This window comes from Anomaloglossus baeobatrachus, chromosome 6, assembly GCF_048569485.1.
Source record: "Anomaloglossus baeobatrachus isolate aAnoBae1 chromosome 6, aAnoBae1.hap1, whole genome shotgun sequence".
Classification (NCBI taxonomy): domain Eukaryota; kingdom Metazoa; phylum Chordata; class Amphibia; order Anura; family Aromobatidae; genus Anomaloglossus; species Anomaloglossus baeobatrachus.
In genome coordinates this window covers 446,259,426-446,277,764 of record NC_134358.1, presented here as the reverse complement: position 1 = coordinate 446,277,764, position 18,339 = coordinate 446,259,426, and the positions used below count along the sequence as shown (strand labels likewise).

Here is an 18,339-nt window from a genome sequence, read left to right as displayed (position 1 = left end):
ATATGAAATTCCGGATATTCAGCATTTTTTTAATTATAAAAAAAGAGTGTGAAGTAGGCCTCATAAATTCTGCGGAATAATATCAATTGATTATTAGGATCTTCGTAGATGTTGGTGTTAGTGATTTGCAGAACTATAATAATTTTGGTACTTCAAAAAGTCTTCAGTTTTTTAAGAAAATATAAAAGACAAGGAAATATTAACAGATTTGACAGGTTTTTATTAGTGATGAGCAAGCACTAAAATGCTCGAATGCTCGTTACTCGATTTGAGCTGATCAGATGCTCGGATGAGCTAGACACGAGTAACAAGCAGTATGGAAAGTCAATGATTGGCCTGTTCGGGTCTCTGCCAGCACACAGTCACATGTATACAGATCATCATTTCGAGTGGGAGGGAGAGTGGGGTTTTTTTCTTAGTCACATTATGTTCGAGAACATTGTTTACCCCAGGGAGAGCCATTCAGAGACTGTGAATAGCTGTCCGTGGGGTGTGTGCTTACATCATGCAATGAAGCAAGCCTGTGCGTTGTGGTTGATGTTTCACGGATAAAATATCAAAGCACCTGGAAGAGGTTTTTGACCCTGATGCAATGCAAGAGATCAAAACGGATAACCAAACTGATGCAAAAATGCAATGAGGATTTTTTTTAAACTATTTGCTCCTAGGGAATGGTCCATGGTGACATCCCAACTGTCCAAACATTATTGGGGTGGACACATGAGAATGATCCCATTGCAAACAAAGAGACAAGGGGATTCATTCCTACAGAACTTTCCATCCAGCATTTTTATCCAAATGCCAGATGGCAATGACAACGCAATGCTGACTAAATGTGGTCTTATGCAGATCGATATGTGTTTGACGTACATTTTATATAATCTGCCACAATTTTGATTCAATAACATGTTATCTAGCAAAAATATGGCAATGAGAGATGGATGGCACTTATCAGCAGCATCTATAATGCTTTACAATCTAGTAAAGACAAATAAAAAGTAAAGATGATGTTTTTCCTCCTTCCTCTTTTTCATTCTCTTTTCTCTTTTTCTACCTTTCTTCTGTGTCTTCACTGCCATATATAATCCCGCCCTTTATCTTTTGCTTTGTAACTTTTTAGCAATTTGCTGACAGAATTCTTGATCTGACTTGGAGCTTCCTCATTCGTAGTGGCAGAAGTAACATTATTTAAATATGTTGTCAGTCACAATCTGCTTCAGAAATGTTAATATCAAAATGAGAAAGTTTCTCTCGGCATTTTTTTTTGACCAATGACACTAATCTTTGTAATATACCATTGTATAGTGACTTTTTCTCTCTAGTCTTCCTTTTCTAAACTGTTGGTTCCCAGTCCATGGGTGATTGATACCCAACTTTGGACTGATGAATGCCTATGAGCTCTCCTCCTTTCTAAGCACCGTCACCTCCATTGTACTGCCCCTCCCCCCACACTGCCTGTCCAGAGAGTAGTCAGTAATCACTTATGTCTGCTGTGCTCATGCAACATGTAATAGCTCTGCAGTGAGATTAAGGTCATGTGCACTAGAGATGAGTGATGATGCCAAGGGTCGTAATGGTTCAGGTTTGCTGAGCCCTGAAATAGCGATCAAATTGTCGATTCTAGCTGAACCCATTAAATTCAATGGGAGGCAAAAGTGATGTGTTGTAAAATAGTGTAGTGGGGGGGCTGTAAATGAAAGAAAATAAAAAAGGGTTTAAAGCAGTACATACTTACTGAGTCTACCCGTGGCTGCAACATTACTTTCTGTGTTCGATAATTATCATTAATGCATATTCACTGCTTTCCCCTTCCATCAGCGTCTCTGATTGGCTGCCATTGGACCATGCCCCCACCCTATGAGCCACTGTCTGTGTACTTATACTGGTAATAAATAAATAATAAAACAATTTGCATATAGTCCTCCTGTATTATTACCAGCACAGATAAAACCATTGCTCCAGACTGCAGCCCACAGCTATTCACTTATCTTGGCTGTGTATCAAAATAAGAGGAACCAAATGCGGCTTCTTTTTAAAAAAAAAATACTTAAATAAATCATTTAAATTTTTTTTTTAAAAAAAACGTTGTGCGGTCCCCTCAATACTGATACCCATCCATGATAAATCCTGACAGTTGGGGGCTGGTATTTTCAAACTCGAGAGACCCATGCTTATTGGCCTCCCTTAGTCTAAAAATAGCAGCCTGCAGCTGCCCAGGATTGTTGCATCCATTAGATGTGGCAATCCCAGCATTTTTTCTGGCTCTTCCAATTGCCCTGATGCGGTAATCTATACAAGGTCCCATGATGATTCCAGCTCTGCTACATTACTAAACGCACAGCGTGCTATTATGGAACACAACCAAAAACTGTGAGGTTCAGGCAGAGATGAAAGGCGTCAAAACCAACTTTGTGCATTTTTTGCCAAGAAATGCAGATTTGGTGCTGAAATTTTAACACCATATTCCTGCACCCAATCTACACCTCCTAGAAAAAAACAAACCGCATCACTACTGCATCATACCACATGTGGTAGTGATGCATTTTTTTGCCAGGAGGTGTAGATTGGGTGCAGGAATATGGTTATAAAATTTCAGTACCAAATCTGTATCTTTTGGCAAAAAAGCTCCAGCTGTGACCGCAAATAACCGGAGTCACGTGACTGCTCATCACTGTGGCTCAATCTCTGCCTGAAGTTACAGCATTCGGTCATGTTGCATGATTGTGCTGTGCCTTCAGTAATGTAACAGAGCTGGAATCGTCGTGGGACCTCATGTGAATTACGTCAGACCTGCAGGGGCATTTTTAAGGTTGGTAAAGAGGTGAGAGAGGGTGGGCTTTTTTGTCTTTTATTTCAAATAAAGGATTTATTTCTTTTCTCTTACAGATTAGTAATGGGGGTCTCATAGATGCCTCCCATTACTAATCTATGGCTTAGTGGCAGCTGTTAGCTGCAATTATTTTTTTAATTATTAAATAATTTTAAATAATTAAAATAAAAGCCAAATGTGGTTCCTGTTATTTTGATACAAAGCCGAGACAAGCGCACGCCTGGGGGCTGCAGCTTGGGCTTTATCTGTGCTGGTATCAATAGATGGGGGACCATATCCTAATTGTTTTATTTATTCATTTATTTATTTTATACCATGATAGAGATATGCACACAGCGTCTGTGATTCCAACCAATCACAGACGCTGTCTGGGGGCGGGGTCTGATAGCAGCCAATCAGAGATGCCAGTGGCCAGAGAAAGTAGTGAATATGCATTAGGGATAATTTTCAGACCCGGAAGTAGCGCTGCAGCTGTGGGGACTCGGTAAGTATGTCCTGATTTAACCCTTTTATTTCCTTTTCTTTTTTTTTACAGTGACCAATTACATCCATGCCAATACTTAAAGGGAACCTGTCACCAGTTTTTTGACTATTAAACCAAATGTGTCACCTTCTGCCGCTCATGTGCGGCATTCTATGAAGGTGAACCTTGTTGCTGACCCCACCTTGCAGACCCCAAAAACAATTTTATAAAATCCCACTGTGTTGTATGCTAATGAGCTGTATTGGTCACATGGGTGGGCTCTATTTTGGCTCCTGTCCCTCCTTGTCGCCTTTTTCGCTGTCCTCCTGTCATGATTGACAAGGATGGCACTGCTGGCATCATCCCACGCTGCTGTCCAAGTCTCGCGCAGGCGCAGTTCTCTCTGCCCCTTTCGCGGGCCAAGCATAAAAACATTTTACCTCACGCACAGGTGATGTATCTGCACAGGTGCGAGATCATGGTCGGTGCTGTGCATGACAGCAGCATCATCCTCGTACCCGACCATGATCTTGCGTGTGCGCAGACACATCACCGGCACGCGCGAGGTAAACTGTTTTTATGTTCAGCCCGTGATAGGGGCATAGAGAACTGCACCTACGCGAGACTTGGACAGCAGCGTGGGATGATGACAGCGGTGCCATCCTTGTCAATCATGACAGGAGGATGGCGAACAAAGCGACAAGGAGAAACAGGAGCCGAAATAGAGCCTGCCCATCTGGCCAACACAGCTCATTAGCATACAACACGGTAGTGGAATTTTATAAAGTTCTTTTTGGGATCTGCAAGGGCGGGGTCAGCAACAAGGTGCACCTTCATAGAATGCCGCACAGGAGCTTCAGAAAGTGACACTTTTGGTTTAATAGTCAAAAAACTGGTGACATGTTCCCTTTAACATCACTGTGATGAGCAAGGAGAGGATGGTTATTGCCATTTGAAAAATCGCCGACTTTTGCAGTAAATGATCGGATGTCTGATCTCGATGTGATCCGGCCAAAGATCGTATAATTTTAACAGTTTCCGAACTTTGCCGATCAGGATCACCCATCTCTAATGTGCCTACGCAACGCAATTAAGGATAACTCTTTTGGTTTATTTAAAATGTAAATTTAACTATAAAGTACTTAGAGTAATAGATCTTAGATTAATTTATTTCGTTAAACTATTCAGTGAAGCTCAAAAATCTCATAATAGAAGTAGCTAGAATAGAAAAGTAGAGCAGCAAGAGAAAAAGTAATATTTTACTATAACTATAATCTAGATAACGGAAAGATTACACATGTTAAAATACAATAGAAAATATATACTCAGCATTGAGATACTGGTGAAATAAATGGTAATTTTGATTCCTCTGAACTTGCCTGCATTCTTCCTCATTTACCACATGGGGGAGTCAGAATCTTAATAAGTCCTAAACAATGGCTAATTTTCATCTCAGTCTTGTAGTTTTCTATGAACTGTTTTTGAGTAGCACAGTTAACAAATCCAAAAATGCCATATCTGTGAAGAACTGTCTAATGCCTACCTGGTTCAGAATTTGCCAGTATTCTGGTCCCTTATCCATTTTTCTTAAACTTGGTGGAATGTACCAAAAACAGATGTTTGCATACTGTGGCTAAAAAAGAGCAAAAACAAACAGAAAAATCCATGTAAATAAAGTTGTAAAGAATAAACAAACAAAAAAATCCAATGCTATAAAAATGTCTGTACCTCTCACATCTGCTCTAATGGTAGGCTCACAGTCACTGTATTTTTTTTTTTTTTGTTTAGAAATTGTCACTTACTTAGAAATTACTCTTTACAATTTTATATATATATATATATATATATATATATATATATATATACAGTGCCTACAAGTAGTATTCAACCCCCTGCAGGTTTACACATTCGGAATTAACTTGGCATTGTGACATTTGGACTGTAGATCAGCCTGGAAGTGTGAAATGCACTGCAGCAAAAAAGAATGTTGTTTCTTTTTTTTTTTTTTTAAATTGTGAAAAGTTTATTCAGAGGGTCACTTATTATTCAACCCCTCAATCCACCAGAATTCTGTTTGGTTCCCCTAAAGTATTAAGAAGTATTTCAGGCACAAAGATCAATGAGCTTCACATGTTTGGATTAATTATCTCTTTTTCCAGCCTTTTCTGACTAATTAAGACCCTCCCCAAACTTGTGAACAGCACTCATACTTGGTCAACATGGGAAAGACAAAGGAGCATTCCAAGGCCATCATAGACAAGATTGTGGAGGGTCACAAGGCTGGCAAGGGGTACAAAACCCTTTCCAAGGAGTTGGGCCTACCTGTCTCCTCTGTTGGGAGCATCATGCGGAAGTGGAAGGCTTATGGAACTACTGTTAGCCTTCCACGGCCTGGACAGCCTTTGAAAGTTTCCACCCGTGCTGAGGCCAGGCTTGTCCAAAGAGTCAAGGCTAACCCAAGGACAACAAGGAAGGAGCTCCGGGAAGATCTCATGGCAGTGGGGACATTGGTTTCAGTCAATACCATAAGTAACGTACTCCACCGCAATGGTCTCCGTTCCAGACGAGCCCATAAGGTACCTTTACTTTCAAAGCGTCATGTCAAGGCTCGTCTACAGTTTGCTCATGATCACTTGGAGGACTCTGAGACAGACTGGTTCAAGGTTCTCTGGTCTGATGAGACCAAGATCGAGATCTTTGGTGCCAACCACACATGTGACGTTTGGAGACTGGATGGCACTGCATACGACCCCAAGAATACCATCCCTACAGTCAAGCATGGTGGTGGCAGCATCATGCTGTGGGGCTGTTTCTCAGCCAAGGGGCCTGGCCATCTGGTCCGCATCCATGGGAAGATGGGTAGCACGGCAGTACCTGGAGATTTTGGCCAAGAACCTACGCTCCTCCATCAAGGATCTTAAGATGGGTCGTCATTTCATCTTCCAACAAGACAACGACCCAAAGCACACAGCCAAGAAAACCAAGGCCTGGTTCAAGAGGGAAAAAATCAAGGTGTTGCAGTGGCCTAGTCAGTCTCCTGACCTTAACCCAATTGAAAACTTGTGGAAGGAGCTCAAGATTAAACTCCACATGAGACACCCAAAGAACCTAGATAACTTGGAGAAGATCTGCATGGAGGAGTGGGCCAAGATAACTCCAGAGACCTGTGCCGGCCTGATCAGGTCTTATAAAAGACGATTATTAGCTGTAATTGCAAACAAGGGTTATTCCACAAAATATTAAACCTAGGGGTTGAATAATAATTGACCCACACTTTTATGTTGAAAATTTATTAAAATTTAACCCTTGTTGGTTTGTAAGATTTATGCATCTGTTAATAAATCCTGCTCTTGTTTGAAGTTTGCAGGCTCTAACTTATTTGCATCTTATCAAACCTGCTAAATCTGCAGGGGGTTGAATACTACTTGTAGGCACTGTATATATATATATATATATATATATATATATATATAATATATATATATACGAACGGATATATATGTATATATATATTTGTAAAGAATAATTTCTAAGTAAGTGAGAATTTCTAAAAAAAATAATAATTAAGATTGTATCTATCTGTGTATATATATATATATATATATATATATATATATATATATATATATATATATAAGGAAATTGTATGACCACAAGAGCTCATCATGTTATTAAATTTACATTTCCCTCACACCTCTATCAATATTGAATATTACTTTAGAGTAATAATGCATTGTGTTAAATAATCCCATCTTCTTAGATTCCTGCCCTTCTTGTTCACCTACTTTCAGATGAAGGAGTTAAATAACAAAATATTAATCTTTGATGAAACTATATTTATGCAGAGGTGTATCTAGGTTTTCCGACACTCAGGACAAGATTTCAGTTTGGTTCCCTCCCCTATCAATTTGAATAGTTCTTATGTGACCAATATTCACATGCGAATTGCACAGTGTCATGTGCCGAAGAGTTGCTTTTCTTAATTTTCTCAATATTCACTAAAAAATTGAGAAAAGCAGGAAGAAAAGATAATTGTCACATAACCGTTAAGTATGACAATCATATATGAGTTGAGTGGCCATATGATGACTGCTGGAACCAGCAAGCAGAACTGATTCCTGACAGTGAGTGTATTGCACTCTGTTAGAATTGGGCTACAGTGCTTAATTTTATCATTAAACAGTTTGTTCAGGGTTGAGATGAAAGTCTGCAGTCACTCTACGTGTCTCTGATAGAAATCATTCTCTGTCTTTTCTTCATTTTGCTCTGAAAACTTTTCACATTCACTGTTTGCCTCTGCAGACTTCCGGAGCACATCCAGACTAGAACCTTAAAAACAGCATAATGCTCCTGAAAAAAAAAATCTTCTCTAAGCTGTGCACCTGAATAAATAATTCATCCACATTGTGTTCCCTATGTAAAATATGACCCAAACATTGTTCCTCTTATGGTACATGTCCTCCATATTGTCCTTTCCATCCGAGGCCCCCTTTTCACACTGTCTTCTCAAATCAGAAAAACAGTGTATAATATATCCATTACACAGTATAATACAGTATATCTATTACATTCCATATTATAGAGAAGTTCTGTAAGGAATAAGGTTAATGTAAAATATTAGAATCCAATTCTATATCATCTTTTATAGAGCTCATTATTTAAGCAATTCCATACCTCCCAGAGAAGTTCAAATGCATCTCTCTTCTTAATTTCATTAGCTAGGTATCTGTGAAAAAAAGGAAATGTATGATTTCTTAGCATAGGTAATGATACGGAATTCATAAAAAATACACGGTCACCTCACCTGATGAAAAAAGGATTTGAACTCTCAGGATCTGCATCAGCACTAAATCCAAATTAGAAGGATAATACAAGACATGTGAACCAGTGGTAATATTGTCCAGCACTTAATCTCCAAATTTTCAAATAAAAATGAGCTTTATCGATCCATTAAAAACATACGAAACACACCCAAGTTAAACTAACAGGACTGCCTGAAAAAATAACTGTTTCGAACCTATAACTGTGCTCATTAATATTTGTTTAACATTGACTTAGAATCATACATATTCCTAGTTTTGAAATGCATAGGATTTTTTAGAGTTGTCCCATTTGTAAACTCGTGTGTTTTTTGTATCTTTTTACTGGATCGAACAAAACTTTTTTTACTTGAAAATATGGAGATTGAGTGCTTGACAATGATACTGAATAGCACAGACTATCCAATGAATGTTAAAGGGGTATTCTGGGGAGATAAAACATGATTTCTTGATCCTTGCCCTCAAACGCTATAGATGCACAGCACAGTTCCATTTTCCTTACAGTACCTGAAATTCAGAGTGACAGGAGCTGCTCTTTCTGCTACCCCTGCCCATTTGGATGTTACATCACATATTAGGGGGCCTGTTAGTAACAGCCAGCGTCCTAATATTAGCTGCTTCTATGTAGTCAGAGAACAGTAGCATGGCCACACCATCTGTTGTCAGGAGGCTGGCTGTTCCCAACCGCAGGGAGAAGGCCCCCTAATGTGCAATGTGAGGTCCCAGAAGGGAAGGAGAGCATAAAGAGTACCTGTCACTTTAAATTATAGGTACTGTAAAGATAATAGAACTGAACTGTGTATCTCATATTCATAGTTTGTGAGAGTACGGACCATAGAAGAATATTGTATCTCACCGGAGTACTGCTTTACTGTAAAATAATCTACATATTGTAGATCTCTTTGGTACATAGAATGCTGCCAATTGCATTAAATATCATGTTTCAGCAATGCTGCATTCCTATGCTGCTTTTTCTTACCAATGCCATGAGACATCTTGTCATACTGTGCTGACAAACTGCTAAAATTAGTGTAATGGACTATCTCCTTTTTTCCTCCTGCACATTAGTACCAATATTATCTCCCCTCCTCCCCCAAACTGATTTGTGTGTGATCTCCCCCCATCTTCTGTTTGATATAGTTCATGCCAATGTGATCTTTTTTCCCTGTAGACTTGGATGCTTTCTCTGTTCTCCACACACTGCAGTTTAGTGTACAAACTTCTTCCCTCCCTGCTGTCACACCTAACCATGAGATAAGGGCTAGATGAGACCATAAACCAATTGGAGCAAAGTACTGGTGGATATATTTCGGAAACAGACAACCTGCAGTCTTCCTAAGGGAGCATACACTCTATCACAATAAAATGGTCAGAACATTTTAGGAAAGCTTATTTACAATGACTTGAATTTAGGAAACAAAGGACTAAATATTTTTTTAAAAAAATTATGCAGATACATAGATGTAAAAACACCACTATTAGGTCTACTCTCATAAAAATAGTTTTATTAGATATCAAAAATATTAAAACAGAACAGTTGTATTGTTCTTCTCATCAAATATATTAAAGTTCACATATAGACATGAAAACACAGTGCAGGTGTCAGACAGACAATACCCTCGCCTAAGGACAGCCTCAGACAATGGTTCTGAAAGGGGATAAAGTGAAGACGTTGGTAGGTCACTGTCAGGGTAATACTAATGAGTATATATTGTGACTACCTTCCTTGGCTATGGTTAAATATCTTCACTTATCAATGAGCCTATTTTCTGCTGAAGATGTTCGTCAGCCTCACAGTCCTTGCTACCCTCTAGCGGGGGCAACCACCACCAACAATAAAGTGATTTAGAGTGTAGTGCATGCAAATAGAACCATAGACAAAAAAGACACAATGCGTTAGATGTCCAGGGTTCTTCCGTTTGGTAAAGTTTCCCTAGTAAAAAGTACTGAATAAGTTAGGTCAGAGCTCAGAGTTCCACTTAGCTTGTGGATCCCTCCGCTCTCCCGACGCGTTTCACCCCCCCTAACGCAATACAAGGGATCATCAGGGGATATGAACAGAATCACTCCTTGGAAAGAAGGACACAAGGTAGTTGATCCTTGCAGTTAAGATCGTAGTGCATATATCCTTATTAGTGATAGATATTATAGTTGGATGACTATATCATGTCCGGATAGTAGTTACGGTTTTCATTGGTAAATTCCTGGACTGACTAGAGTTGTGTATTCACAGGTTGTGAGCTGGTCTGTGTAGACAAGGTATTCGTGTCCAGTCTAATTATTCAGGCCCGAATAGGTGTCTGGGCCGTGTTGAGGTCCTGTTGATGGCCAGAATAAGTTATTTATTATCCTAGAGGGTTAAAGGAAATGCAGCTCCTAGGGGGGATATGCCTGACCGCTGATATTTCCTGTAAGGAATAAACCATATATCTAGAAGAACCCAGGTGAAGGGGAAAATCTTGCTGCCTGACTCCAGGGTGTATTGAGTCGGTTAGTTCTAGATATATCCAGATATATATCTTACTCCTGTGGAGAAGCAAAAGGTGGGCAAGCAGAGGCCTATCATGGGACTGTAGGGATGTACAGATACCAGGTATATGTTTCCTAATGGTGAGCTCAACCAGCAAGGACTGTTAGTCCCGAGTGGCTACCACTCTAAGTACACTGGGAGCTCACAGTCTGAAGGATGCCAGAGGAGCCGCAACGCCCGCTTGTCCCTTTGCTATCCGAGCCTCTCTCTAAAGAAAAATTACTACCTCTATATATAATTTCCCAGTGGTGTAAAATACATAGATGTCTCTAAAGAACTCTGAAGCTTTCAATAAACTTTTTCTTCACTATTGTGTCGTTCGCATCTTGAGTGGATACACAACAGGACATAAGAGTCAGATACTGGAATGGATCTGTGTTGTAAACCATTCCTTATGGTCATTCTTAAACAGCTTTCCATGCTGCATAAACTATGTATGGCCTGAGGATTTATTGCCAGAGCAGCTCCTTCATTCTGAGTATCATGTGGGGTTTGCCAGTCGGTCCCTGAGAGTTTAATTGTTAAGAGGTGGTTCACCCATTTTCATTACTGGCCACATCAATTATATGTTGAGAAACAAGATTTCTTTCAAATACCTTGCTTTGCAAATAGTGCCTGTGTGCAGCACTATTGCACTTCACTTTTCCTCTTCACGTGACCCCAGGGCTCCATGACCTCTGATGTCCAGTGATGTCACGTCAACTGAGACGGGCCCCAGTCTTCCTGAATGACTGGGCTATGGGTGACGTTTCACCACTCATCACAGCCCAATGTCACTCCTGCTTGTAGTGCTCTACAGCAAGGGAGACAGCAAACGAGATGCTGGGCTGTGATGAGCAGTGAAACTCTGCCCACAGCCTAGTCACTCAGAAAGACTGCGGTCCGTCTCAGTTGACATGACATCACTGGACATCATAGGTCATGGAGCCCGGGGTCAAGATAAGGAGTGAGCAGACCACAATAGCGTCGCTCACAGACACTATTGTCAACACGAGGTATTTGGGAGAAACGTTGTTTCTCAACATTATATCGATGTGGCCAGAAATGAAAAGGGGTGAACCACCCCTATACTTTAATATCCTAGCTGTATGTCATTTATATACTATTTTGGGTGGAAAGACCCCTTTGAAGGCTAAGCAAACCAAGGTCTTCATGCTGTAGAAAACCATACATGTTTTATAAAAGCTTCATTTTATACCTTTCAATTATGTAGTATGAATATACCCTTGTGTATTTAAATCTGTTCATTAATTGTGAAGTGGCATCAGCATTGACAGTGACACTAAAAAAATATCTAAGGTTTATTGTAATACAGTGACAAGCCGCTAAGTTGTCTAGTATTGTAGGAGTAAATCTGATTTAATAGCATCTTCCGATTTCTTCCATCAGAGGCAGATAAGAATAACCAAGATTGAGTAGGTAAAACATTGTTCTAATGAACTGACATTTGAAAAAGGCTCACGAAGGAGAAGAAAACAATAATGCCAAAACTATCTTTTCAAGACTTGATGTATTGACATCTGTAAGCATTGCCCTCTCAGACAGAATGGAGAACATAGGGGGGGGGGTTTATGATGTGAATATTCTTATGAAATGTTTTTCCTTATTATAAATAGTGACATTTATAATTAAAGGGCAATTTAGATGAAAGTGAATGAAAATATGAGCTCAGAATATAATAATGCAAGAATATATTACCCATTAATGTTAAATCTCAAGAGAAAATGATCTACATAGATGCCATAAAACAGACACTTTAATTGTCATCGACTGATTTTTAAGATATACAGTAGATAACAATCTTATGACTATTAAGAACAATTATAGTAAAAATTGAGGTAAAAAAGTATTAACAAGTTGAAAATTGATCTACTATCTTCATAGTATAATTAAGGACTTATACCACCTGAACTACCTATTGTGTTCTGAACTGTCCAGGACTGAAATATCCTTTTCTGGTTGATATCGGGTAGTGTTGACCTTGATGCCATAGATATACTTAGGTTACCATATTATTATGCAAATCTCAATATTTTATTATAAACAATGTGTCACAGTATGTTTTACATGCTGTGTAAATGTGCTATTGATAGCTTGTATTCTATATATTCAATTATGGATGTACTCTAATGTCAATATCTAATGTTTATTGCAGCCATGTGAAATGTGGGTACTGAGATGATTTGTATCCCCTTAGCAGTGATATGAGTACTAAAAGTGAATTAAATGTATGCAGGCTATACACACTGGTAAGATAATATCCAGGGAGGACAACGGAGGTCTATAATGCTGCTGTCATGATTCCTCTGTGCAAAGCATCTTGCACTGGAGATGCTCTGCTGTGTTTTCTGGACTACTGAGCTGGCAGGTTGATTAACTGTGGAGGATTCCATTCTGGTTCTGGGAGGTGTGTGCTCAGGTGTTTCATCTTTCTGGTAACTGTCCTGTTTCTTTACTGTGCATGCTCCCCCAGAACCTTGCCAGTCATACATTGTAGTTTGTTAGCTGTGCTGTTAACCTGTGTCTTTACTTTGCTATGATCTCTGTTTTCTGATTGATTGACTGTTGCTTGACTTATCTTTGCCTGCTCCCTGTTCCTGTTGTGACTTCTTGGCTTCTGACCACGGGCCGTTATCTGACTACATCTTAGTTTTCTCCCTGAAGTTATTACATGTCATCCTGGAATGCTGACCCTAGATCGTGACCTGACTACGCCTGAATTCTCTCTGCGTCCATAAGTCTCCTCCTGTTAACAGACTCCGGCTTTCCTGACAACTCTACCGTCTGTAATACCCATAAGTAGTGACTTGCATGACAGCTGATCATTAGGATTGAGGGGTGTTGCTTTCTTCTTTAGGAATTATACACTAACTTTGTTGGTGACATGGCTGAGTCAGAGGTAAGTTTATGGTTAACTCCTCCACATTTCCTGTAAGTAATGCAAAAAAAAATAAAAGACTTCTGTTTCCCAACAGCAGATGTTAGACACATTTAAACAGAGCCACCAGACAAAAGTATAAAAGCTTTTCAATAGCAAACATCTGCACCATATCAAGTTAGAAAAGGGGTAAGAATACGTGTTAGAAAATAAGTACTAACCCAGGGGTACATATAGGGTGATGTAGGAGCTAGAAAAGGACGAGCTAGAAAAGCCCTTACTTCAGTGGGTGTAATTTGTTCTTTAAAAAGTAGACCCACCCACCAGTCATGATGGTACCATCAGTGTTGAGAGGCAAGGAATGCCTTCACACATGGCAATCCTATGATTGAAGGGGTGCACTTAACAGTAAAGGAAATTCAGATGCACCCAACAGATTGCCACCAACAGACTGAAAAAAGTACATCAGGAATAGCAAAGAAACTAGTGTCTGACTGTGGTACAAGAAAGTAAATCATGATTATGAGATATGCTACAGTAGTGCATTGCTAATAGAAGTGGAAGATGAACACTAAGAGAAGCAACTGTATGCATTCATGGCAACACAAAGACTGTGCCAAAGACAAATAAAAATTTGTTGGAGAGACTGCCATCAGGCAATGGTAAGTGCCGCAATTAAATATCCAATCAATGTTGTAAATACTGTCTACCTCTGTTGATAACAAGTTATTGACTCTTGAAAGGCTGTTGGAAGCTTAGTGCATCTTTGCTATTGACAGCTCAAGTGGTTAAACTGTCTCCTTCTTCAATCTGTATTTCTTCTGCCAACCCTGAGTGATGGAATCACTCCGCCACCAAAGACCAGTGGATCCTATATTTAGTATAAAGATTTACAACTACTTTAACCTAAGACCCCTACTCACTCATTTTGCATCTAGAAACCTTAAAGCCAAATACCAGGTTTTTATTATGCTTGATAAAAAATAAGAAATAAAATTCTGTGTTTAATAACTTAAAATTGATAGAACAATTTGTTAAAATACATCAACTTAGCAAAACCAAGAAAAGTGCTGCAATTATTCTCTACAAGAATGGGGGCTCATTGACTTTGCTCTTCTCTGTGGAGCATAACCACGTCCTCTCCCAACATTGGTGGTATACTTTTACATGTGGGTTGTTTTCTGTTACATACTTCAATTACAACAGCTCTATATGGAGTTTTAGACTTTTCTCAGTGGTCCTTTCTATATCCCGTGGTAGCACACCATATATAAAGAGCACTATTCAACCTTACTGTTAGCATTTAGTGTAGTGTCTGCATAACTACTAGCTATGTCCACTATCATTCTGCTTGATGGTCTGTATGCATGTCTCTGATCTGCACTGTTAAGAATCAAATAATTTTATAGATGTTGTCATTTTTATATTGGCACAGAAGCACCTTCTAATGTTAACACCATACTGCCCTCTGACCTAGATCTGGTCAACAAATCGGTGCACTAACTCTTACAAGGAGATGGTGCGACCCTCTACTGTGACAATTTTGCAAACGTAAATGTATGAGGCATTAAGCTGTACCCATTTCCAACATGGCAATAATAAACATTTTTTATTCCTAAGAACAGGAACAGGCTTGATACTGAGCAGCGCCAGAAGAGTACAAAACCCAGAATAGCATAAATAACACATTTTTGGGGACCAGATAGTATCTCAATCTCAAAAGAGCCAAAGGTAAGTTATGACAACAGCAAAGAGTGTGAAAGATTGATAAAGCCCAAAACACCAATTAGGTTCAGATAGCAGTAGTTCCCAATTGCAATAATTAGGCAGCAGACTCAATTTCAACTTTTTGATTTCCAAACTCCCCCGAAAAATGGGAGTTTGGAAATCAAAATTATGTTTTCAGTTGTTTGATAAACACATATTAACTAGGAAAACAAGTCATTAGATGCTGGCCCTCCCTCCAATTCTCATTCCTACTTATGCCCTCTTTCATATTGTATAAGATAGTAAAAACAGACAGAGAGGTAACAAATGACTGCAGGCTCAGACTATACATTGGGGGGAGGGGGAATTAAGCTTATTTTAGTTCACTATACATCAACATATATTTAAACTCTGTAGTCAGCTATAGTTTATAATTAAAGATGAGGGAACCTGTGGAAGTTTGGGTTCGATGGGCTCAGCCAGACTTTAGATAAAGTTTGGTTTGGGACCTGGACTCGACCAAAAGCCCATTCTAAGTCACTGATTGGGCAGTTCGGCTTTCTGCCTTCCGACAGCCATCCATAAACTGGGCACCTAAGGGGGAAGGTGAGTGGAGTTTTTAATTTGTTTTCCTTTTTGCACGCTACATCTGAAAAAAAACTGTTTTATCCCCAGTGAGAGCCGTTCAAACACTGCAACCGGATCGGACTTGGCCGAGCACCGAGCGTACCCGAGCACCGGGATACTCGCTCAAGTGGTCACCATACATAAAGCACCCAAACTCCAAATTTGAACACTAATTTTTTTTTTTATAAAGTCTATGTTCGGTACAAACACTGAACTTTACTGTTTGGGATCGCTCATCTCTATTTATAATGCAAAGGTATTCTAAAGCAAAAAATATTATATCATTTATGAATTCTGAAAATCACTGGTTATATACTAGGAAAATTTAGGTTTTGATGACATACATTTGGATACAAAACATTTATATGTAAGGAATTCTTCAATTACACCACAAAAAATGTTGTTTTCCTGTCCTTGACAAAATTGTTTAGCAGACACTCATTAATAAGCTATAAAAAAAAGTCAGTGAAGTCCCAAGACTTTCAAATTGAGAAAAATGAACTCATACCTCTTTAGCGGGACAGACATGAGATATATCTCCCTGATGGATCATAAAAATAAAGCTCAAACTAATAACATATAATTGATGTTACTGTACTTTCCCTGAGAAGACTTGAATGAATGAGTCAGTGAAAAAATGACACCTATGACAACTTTAACACCTCAGAGTTGGCCTTGTGCAGTGGAAAAGAACTGTCCTTAAGATATAAGGTCAAAAGACAAGCTCAGAAAGCCAAATCTATTTTCAGACTCTCGGGCACATTAGTTCTGTATCCTTCAAGTAATCCCCAATGTAATATATCAGCAAGACATGAACAGTTCAGCAAGCCAAAACAGCTGAAAAGTTGGATAAAAGAAATCGAAAAAATAAAACAGACAGTTGACAGATACAGTAAAACCTTATCAAATCCTATCATGGCAATGGCAAAAGCAAATTGGAGCATTTTGTGTAACTGCATCCGATAAGATTGCGGCTATAAAAGCTTTGACTGATGCAATAATCTCATTAATGTTACAATTTGCTCTCAAAACAAACAGAAGTGATGACAGCAATGTGTTAAAAGGTTAGAAAGAACCAAAAGACAATTGGATAAGACATAGTGCTGCAAAGTGTTCTCTAAAAGCCTTATCACGAGATCTTGTTTTCAATTAGAGTATAAAGGTGGGACGCTAGGTCAACTTTATTTATTACACTGTACTAATAAGGTAATGGATTGATGCAAACTCTGCTCAGGATAAATGAGTGCAATGTCAAAAACACTTAACGATTCAAAAGCAAAGCAACAAATAAAACATAACAATGATTTACTTATGTAAAGATATTTATGCTTTATATATCTAGTACTTTAGGCTGTAAATAAATGTTAAGAACAGGTTACCTTGAATAATAAATTTAGGGAATTGTGCTCCTTTGTGACTTAAAAGCAGATTAAATTCTACTATGATTGATTTGAATGCTTATTCTTTTGCATTTCCTTGATCAGAATTTTACAGTATATATGCAGAGCCTTGAAAAAGTATTCATACCCCATGAACTTTTCCACATTTTTTCATATTATACACACAAACTTAAATTTATTTTATTTTATAGGGATTTCATGCGATTTACTAACACTAAGTAGCAAGTATTTGTGAAGTGTAAAGAAAACAATATAGAGTTTTCTAAATATTAAAAAATATAAATCTGAAACACATTTGTGTTCAGCCACTCAAATCCTTAAACTTCAGTTAGTTATGACAAAATACTGACATTATTAAGGGTGACGGTGGCATGTGTAGTCGACACCGCTTCTCACAATACAATGAGGAGAAAGGGGCACCCGAGATACGAAGCTACCAAAATGGACAATAAGCTACCCTTCATACTTGTAGAAATATGACAAAAAAATTTGATTGGCTACAATGGACTCCCCATGGCTAACTAAAGGTTAAAAAAATCTTGAGTGACTTATTGCTTGAGATGAGCGAACTGGTCCCGGTTCGGCTCGAGGTCGGTTCGTCGAACGGAGGTCCCGTTCGAGTTCGGTTCGTCGAACGCTCGACGAACCGAACTCGAACCGCATAGGAAACAATGGCAGGCATTCACAAACACATAAAAACACCTAGAAAACACCCTCAAAGGTGTCCAAAAGGTGACAAACAACTCACAACACAACACAAACACATGGGAAAGTGACAAGGACTCATGCGAAAACAAAAGAGCTGGAAAAGGAAAAAGAGGAGGACACACAGATATATGAGTATATGCAAGGAAACGTCGATGCCATTATTGTGCAACTTGAGCCCTGCTCATTTTAGGCTTCCAATCTGGATAAATTGCCTGAGCTTCCACGTACGCCTTGGGGATCTTGTCGTGTCCTGCAGCCAGCGTTCTCTCGGAACCTGTCTTCAGTGCTGCTGGGGGTCTGCTGGCAGATAAGCACACACGTCTGTCCGCTGACAATGTGGACATGGCTCTCAGAGGACTTTTCTTCCCCTGGGTCA

At 39.1% G+C, this 18,339-nt stretch overlaps 1 protein-coding gene across 1 annotated transcript in view; it reads right to left on the bottom strand.

The window, feature by feature from the left end:
- Positions 1 to 18,339, bottom strand: part of GADL1 (glutamate decarboxylase like 1) — a 495,595-nt gene that overhangs the window by 83,192 nt on the left and 394,064 nt on the right. Inside the window, exons 13-14 of the mRNA XM_075315246.1 lie at positions 7,968 to 8,019; positions 4,837 to 4,926 (exon numbers count right to left, since the gene is read on the bottom strand). Coding sequence (XP_075171361.1) covers positions 4,837 to 4,926; positions 7,968 to 8,019 — 142 coding nt within the window. The remainder of the gene's footprint in view (positions 1 to 4,836; positions 4,927 to 7,967; positions 8,020 to 18,339) is intronic.